Source organism: Sander vitreus, chromosome 3, assembly GCF_031162955.1.
Source record: "Sander vitreus isolate 19-12246 chromosome 3, sanVit1, whole genome shotgun sequence".
In the NCBI taxonomy this organism is placed as follows: Eukaryota; Metazoa; Chordata; class Actinopteri; order Perciformes; family Percidae; genus Sander; species Sander vitreus.
This window is the reverse complement of record NC_135857.1, coordinates 35,735,012-35,742,511: the sequence shown is the minus strand read 5'-3', so window position 1 is coordinate 35,742,511 and position 7,500 is coordinate 35,735,012. Positions and strand designations below refer to the sequence as shown.

Genomic DNA, 7,500 nt, shown 5'->3' with positions numbered 1-7,500 from the left:
CTTGAAGACGTAGATGTGACGTGAGCAACCTGTCTGAAAGTTGGAAGTCTTCTGGTAGCTGCAGAAAGCGTCCTGGAACGGCAGTCAAACCCGTAACTTACTCCCCGTGAACTGGTACCAGATGGTTGATCTCCCAGTTACAGTTTTTGACGTCACACAATCATAAACAACAATGGCGCCCCCTGTTAATGCTGTACAGACGCCGGTGATTAACGGTGAGAAATAGAAATAAATAGACATGAATAGGCAACGTAAAGTAATTCCGCACATTGTAATCAAAACAATACACATACGACTGTGTACTACTACATGTTATGTTTATTAAATTAAGCCCAAAATATGTTGCAGACTAGAAATTGCTGGTATCAGCTAGCGCGAGCTAGCTAACGTAAACGTTAGCTAGCCGCTAGCTAACGCTAGCTAGAAGGGTTTGTCGTGACTTTGCCTGGAACGCTACCAAGTCGTGAGTTGTGACTTGAAGTCGTAACTTATGGGCTAAACGTTGTGTCTGGGACGCAGCATAAGTCGCTTGGTGATGACCCAATCGTTAGCCTGTTGTTATAACAACGTCTGCTACGGAGCCATAACGTGAGCTACAAGGTAATGGAGCCTTTTATACGTTGTCGTGTTTCTTTAGAAATAAACAACGGACAAATAGAGTCTTTAAACGCTTCAGATGTAAAGTTATTCGCTGTCAAAGTGACGTCAGAATGAATGGGAGTCAATGGGATGCTAACGGGATGCTAACGGGAGGTGATGGCTTGTTAGCATCAAAATGGCGCCATAGGAGCTACGTGTTGTGAGGAGAAGCTGACCCCCTTGGTAACAACCGGGATGGTTTGGTCGGGTTTTTTAGGCGTTATTGTTGCTTTTTTCAACTTTTTAAAAATGTATTTGGCAATTTTTTTTCAACTTTTTTGTCCCTTTTTAAGCTTTTGTCGTTTTTGATGCTTTTTTTCAACATTTTAGACGCTTTTTTTTGACATTTTTCTCGCTTGTTTCAAAGTTTTTGTTGCCTTTTTGTTACGTTCTTGTAGCTTTCTTGTGTTGTCTTTCCGTCGACCTGCAGCTTTGTGTTTTTCTGGGTCGAAATTTCAACATTTTGTTGTTCTTTCTACACTTTTCTTTCTCCGATTCGTTTTTTTAAAATGTTTTTGTCAGTTTTTTTTTATGTTTTTGTCAGTTTTTTTTGTTTTTCTCACCTTTGGCGATGTTTTTGTGGCTTTTGTCAGCGTTGTTTTGTCATAGTTCTGATATAGAAAGTTTTTGTAAACGGGTCAAATGTGACCCGAGGTCAACAGGAGGGTTCAAATGTTTTTGGCAATTTTATTTTTCTACTTTTTTTTGTCCCTTTTTCCCGTTTTTGTCCCTTTTTTAGACATTTTTTGACATTTTTCTCGCTCATTTCAACGGTTCTGTTGCCCATTTTTTTCAACGTTTTTGTAATTTTACATTTTTGTTATTTTAGGGGCTTTTTTCAATGTTTTTTTTTGTTGCCTTTCCTGACATGTTAGGCGCTTTTTCACTTTTAGGTTTTTTCTCGCTTTATCCAACCTTTTAGGCGCTCTTTCCCCATGTTTTTTTCTACTTTTTTTTAGGTTTATGTAGCTTTTTCCCACGTTTTTGTCTTGGGACGTCCACTATGGACCTTTTTCACAGCAGACATTTGGACTTGTCATAGTAGGAAAAGCACGGCTGATATTGATCACCTTAACGATGGCTCAGTTCCATCTAGTGTCCCAGTGAGATATTTCAGTGAGTCAGCATGAACAACACCAGGACCTCTCCTACGTGGAACGCAGCCATCATTAATGGCTTTGAATAGAGATGGTCCGATACCATTTTTTGCTTCACGAAGCCGATTCTGATACCTGACCTTGCGTATCGGCCGATACCGAGTACTGATACCAGTGTGTCATATATTTTATTATGTTTTAACAGCTGTATACTACTATCCCTGTATGGATGATATGATGTATAACAGCTGTATACTACTATCCCTGTATGGATGATATGATGTATAACAGCTGTATACTACTATCCCTGTATGGATGATATGATGTATAACAGCTGTATACTACTATCCCTGTATGGATGATATGATGTATAACAGCTGTATACTACTATCCCTGTATGTATCTTTGTTGTCGGTCTGGCTCAGGTTAGACTCTTTGTGAAACATGAACGTCCCAGAACTTTCTTCTATTCTCCAGTTTGACAGTCAGTAATAACGGAAACAGAACATAACTAACGTAGATTATCTTCAGGGCTTTATTACGTGGTATCTGATCGCTGCATTAACTCCAGTACTTCCTGATACTGATACCAGCGTTTTAGGCAGTATCAGAACATCTCTAGTTTTGACTACACCTGTGCTTCTCCTACTATGACATGTCAACATGTCTGCCGTGAGAAAGGCCTATTCTTCCAGTCTTGCGGTTGATTGGCTGAACTCTCCGTGAGGTCGGAGGCCGGGCGGCGCCAGAGGTCGCCAGAGGTCGTCCTGCAGAACCTTCTGGAGCTCTAATATCACAGATGGAGGTTTAACAGGAAACACGAGGCTGCGTCTCTTCTTTCAGCTCTCCTCCTCCTCCTCCTCCTCCTCCTCCTCCCGTCTTCATTTAAAAATATCTGTCAACTATCACCTTCCCTTCCTCCTTTCCATCCGCCCATCTTCTTCTCTTCCTCCACGTCCTTCAACCTCTCCTCCACGTCCTTCAACCTCTCCTCTTACTTTCCTTTCCTCCTCTATCTTTCCTCTCCTCCTCTATCTTTCCTCTCCTCCTCTATCTTTCCTCTCCTCCTCTATCTTTCCTCTCCTCCTCTACCTTTCCTTTCCTCCTCTATCTTTCCTTCTCCTCCTCTACCTTTCCTTTCCTCCTCTATCTTTCCTTTACTCCTCTACCTTTCCTTTCCTCGCCTCTATCTTTCCTTTCCTCCTCTACCTTTCCTTTCCTCCTCTACCTTTCCTCTCCTCCTCTACCTTTCCTTTCCTCTTCTACCTTTCCTCTCCTCCTCTACCTTTCCTTTCCTCTTCTACCTTTCCTCCTCTATCTTTCCTTTCCTCCTCTACCTTTCCTTTCCTCCTCTACCTTTCCTTTCCTCTCCTCTACCTTTCCTTTCCTTTCCTCCTCTACCTTTCCTTTCCTCTCCTCCTCTTCCTTACCTTTCCTCCTCTATCTTTCCTTTCCTTCTCTATCTTTCCTCTCCTCCTCTAGCTTTCCTCTCCTCCTCTACCTTTCCTTTCCTCCTCTATCTTTCCTTTCCTCCTCTACCTTTCCTTTCCTCCTCTATCTTTCCTTTCCTCTCCTCCTCTACCTTTCCTTTCCTCTCCTCCTCTACCTTTCCTTTCCCCCTTTACCTTACCTTTCCTTTCCTCTCCTCCTCTATCTTTCCTTTCCTCCTCTACCTTTCCTTCCCTCTTCTACCTTTCCTCTCCTCCTCTACCTTCCCTTACCTCCTCTACCTTTCCTCCTCTATCTTCCCTTTCCTCCTCTACCTTTCCTTTCCTCTCCTCCTCCTCTACCTTTCCTTTCCTCCTCTAACTTACCTTTCCTTTCCTTTACTCCTCTATCTTTCCTTTCCTTCTCTATCTTTCCTTTCCTCCTCTATCTTTCCTTTCCTCCTCTACCTTCCTTTTCCTCCTCTACCTTTCCTTTCCTCTCCTCCTCTACCTTTCCTTTCCTCTCCTCCTCTATCTTTCCTCTCCTCCTCTATCTTTCCTCTCCTCCTCTACCTTTCCTCTCCTCCTCTACCTTTCCTCTCCTCTATCTTTTCCTTTACTCCTCTACCTTTCCTTCCCCTCCTCTATCTTTCCTTTCCTCCTCTACCTTTCCTTTCCTCCTCTACCTTTCCTTTCCTCCTCTACCTTTCCTCCTCTACCTTTCCTCCTCTACCTTTCCTCTATCTCTCCTTTCCTCCTCTACCTTTCCTTCCCTCTTCTACCTCTCCTCCTCTACCTTCCCTTTCCTCCTCTACCTTTCCTCCTCTATCTTTCCTTTCCTCCTCTATCTTTCCTTTCCTCCTCTACCTTTCCTTACCTCTTCTTCCTTTCCTCCTCTATCTTTCCTTACCTCTTCTACCTCTCCTCCTCTACCTTCCCTTTCCTCCTCTATCTTTCCTCTCCTTTCCTCTATCTTTCCTTTCCTCCTCTACCTTTCCTTTCCTCTCCTCCTCTACCTTTCCTTTCCTCCTCTAACTTACCTTTCATCCTCTCTTCTTTCTGTGTTAACGTGACTGAACATGCTGAAACAAACAAACGACAAAAAAAGTCGTGAAGGTTCTAGAGAAAAGTTGTAATATTTTGAGAAAAACAAAAAAAAACATGAAAAAAGTCGTAATATTTCCTAATATTTCCGTGTTATTAAAGCACTCTTCTCCTCCCTTCGCAGTCTGCATGTACAAGGAGCCGTCGCTGCACGAGCTGGAGGAGAAGCTGCTGAAGTTGTCACGGAGCCCGACCATGAACGGCGAGGAGCGGCCGGACGCCGAGCCGGCAGAGGAGGAGCCGGAGGACGACCTCACAGAGCGGGACGGATTATAGCCTGCAGCGCCCCCCGCAGGCCGAACTCCCATTTTAACACTCCCTCTGTTCAGCAACTACAACGACAACAAACGCCATGACGACCACGCCAGTGACAACGAAGAAAACAAATATAAAAAAAAAAAAAATCTTCTTGCTCATGTTGAAATATTTTAAATCTGCCGGGGAAGGCGAGATCGGGTGGTGGGGGGGGACGGGGCTTATCAGGACGTTGACGATGATTTACATTTTATGCAAAGAGCCCCGCTGATACGGCGCCCGGAGGCTAGCACACCTACTCTTCATCGCCACGTTGTAATCTTCATCTTCATCTTTTCTGTCACGAAAGATGACGAAATGTTTAATCGAGTCGAGCGAGCGCTGAGAACTCTGAAGCTTTAAAGCCATGTAAAAAAACCTTCACTTCATATCTTGAATGAATGCAAAAAAACTTTCGCACTTTTCAACACGCCGCGCTTTTCTTCCTCTTATTCTTCTCTGTTGTTGTTCCGTCCAATCAGAGAGAAGAGGTTGCTTATGTTTTGTGCCACATCTTGTTTGTTTGTTTGTTTCTCGGGGGGAGTCGGGGGTTCAGTCGCAGACACTGCCGATAAAAAGCTGCAGAGGGGAACGGAAAGACTCGGAATCGGAGGACAAGGCTGGTCCGGTGATCGGGTTCATGTTTGTGGTTTGTGGCGGCAAATTACTGACCGTTTGTGTGATTTCTCCCGCAGCGCACTTGCGTTTTTGACAGAAACTTCCTTCAAAATGACTGCATTTAAAAGAATCAATCATCAGATTTCTTCGAAACTAAAATCTCTTTCAGCTACTTTCTGTTTTTTGAAATTTGGAGACTTTCGATTCGCTGCCGAGAGAGAATCCATTAATCCACTAAAAGATCAGTTTCTGGTGTTTCGCAGCGTCGACACGTTGCAGGTAGCAGAAGAATTGCATGATGTACTTTTAGATTTTTGGTTTGAATGATTTAAAGGGGAACTATGCCGTTCTTTTAGCTTCATTGACCTTAACTGAACAGCTTCAGAGTCACTGGAATGACTTTTTTTGAGTTGAATGGTCGTTACGCTCCCCTCTAGCGCCTGTGAGCGGAAAAACCACCAAGAGTAGCGATGGAGTTTTTCACAGAGTCAGACACGAGTAAACATAGAAGCTGCCAAATATCTATTCTGAAGCTGTAGGGGGAGCTCTATAGAGAAACCTGCCAGCAAAAAGACAGAAAACGGCCAAGAATTGGCCAAACTGCATAGCGCCTCTTTCAGGAGCTCTGATCTGGTCTGCAGAGGACTGAAGCCCCCGCCCACTTTTCGAGATCGGAAGTCGCTCTGACTTCGTTGTTTACGTACTTTCAAGTCGTCAAGTCAGAATGTTGATTGTTACCGTAACACCAAACATGAACCCTTTGACCTTTACCTTTGAGTTGGTGTTCACAGAGTGAGCTAGATTAGTAACTGAAGTTATTTATTCGCACTAAACACGACTATTACGTCAGGTTTAACGTTACCTGACTTGTTAATGAAGGTTGGATGCTAATAAATCAAATGTTATTAAGGGTTAAATGTTAAATAACTTTTCTAACTCGTCTAGCTCAGTGGTTCCCAACCTGGGGTCCGGGGACCCCTCAGGGGGGCGGCAAAGATCACAGGGGGGGGCACAAGTCTTTATCTGCTTTGAGGTAAAAAAAAAAAATATTTGCACATGTTAAACACATTATGATAATACACTAGAATATATAATGTCTACAAAAGTCAGTATAAAAACTATATATTTTTGTTCTTAACATTGTAGGCAGGCTACTTAGTAGGCCAAACCTCCGGGACCTCTTAACCTGGGACCCTTGCTGTCATCAGGTCAGCTGCTAGCTGCTAGCATCCCGCCACAGCATCACTATTTTATGAATGAAACATGGCGGAGAAACGTAAAAGTGCTGATAACTGCTCTGTATCAACAAAGAAAGTAAGGCTCTATCTCGAGAGTTACCTCCACTTCGGTTTCAGAGGGGGGGCTCAGCTTTTCTTAGACATAAGTAGGGGGGGCGCCAAGGAAAAAAGGTTGGGAACCACTGGTCTAGCTCACTCTTTTTGGACAACAACTGACGCAAAAAGTTGAGCTAAAAAAACGTGAATAATAAAATGTTTCTTACTGTTAATAAAACATCTAGTTTTTCCGCCACATTGTTGACATGTGTGACGTCATATGAGTCAGTAAGTCGGCACCAAAATCCTTTTTTTCTTCTAGTTTTTCCTAGTAGTTGTTTCCACTTCAGCAGACATTCACACGCATTTCCTAACTCAGAAACTCGTTTTTCCGATGTGTTCGACACCACAGGACCTTTTCTAACTTGTCTAGGTCACTCCGCACCAGATCAAGTCAATAGTTTTGCCGCCATGTTGTTGACACACATGACGCCATATAAGTCAGCAAGCCGAGCACCAAAGTCTTTCCCGAGTTTCCGAGTTGTTCCAACTTTCCCAGGCGATCACACGCATTTTCCAACTCAGAAACAGTTTTTTCTGATCCGACCGTATGCCGACGATGTTACTGTGTTCATGAATGTCACAGCATGTATTCCAGAGCCTCAAACGTGCACACGTTGCCCTTTCTTTTTTTTTTAAACACGATTGTATGTTTTAGTTTTTTGCGACTCAGTGGACTTGTTGTGATTGTTGGACTTGAATGCAGTCAGGCACGCTCCGTTCTGATTGGTGCACTTTAAAAACAAATAGCCGACACGCCGTCGCCTCAGTATTGCAGCAGCTTCGTGATTGGTTCTTTTTGTTGATGGCTAGTTATTAACATTTTTCTGGGATTGATTACATTATTATTTTCAGTTTTAGCCGACAGTGAGAGGATCATAACGGCGGCACTATGTCATTATTAGTTATCATCAGACACAAACAGAATCTGTGGAATTTCTGAACGGTTTTCAGTGGCGATCCCTAATATAGACGGTTTTTCTGCTT

The 7,500-nt window shown here is 43.3% G+C and overlaps 1 protein-coding gene across 4 annotated transcripts in view; it reads left to right on the top strand.

Annotated features, from left to right (window-relative positions):
- The window catches only part of LOC144515979 (fibroblast growth factor 12-like), a 23,076-nt gene extending 18,364 nt beyond the window's left edge, over window positions 1–4,712 (top strand). For 3 of the 4 annotated variants that reach the window (XM_078247218.1, XM_078247216.1, XM_078247215.1), the window contains exon 5: window positions 4,392–4,712. In XM_078247218.1, coding sequence (XP_078103344.1) covers window positions 4,392–4,543 — 152 coding nt within the window. In that variant the 3' untranslated portion in view covers window positions 4,544–4,712. Of the gene's footprint in view, window positions 1–2,337; window positions 2,341–4,391 lie in introns of all 4 variants that reach the window. The other variant, XM_078247217.1, reaches the window with a different exon arrangement.
- Window positions 4,713–7,500: the final 2,788 nt, after the last annotated feature.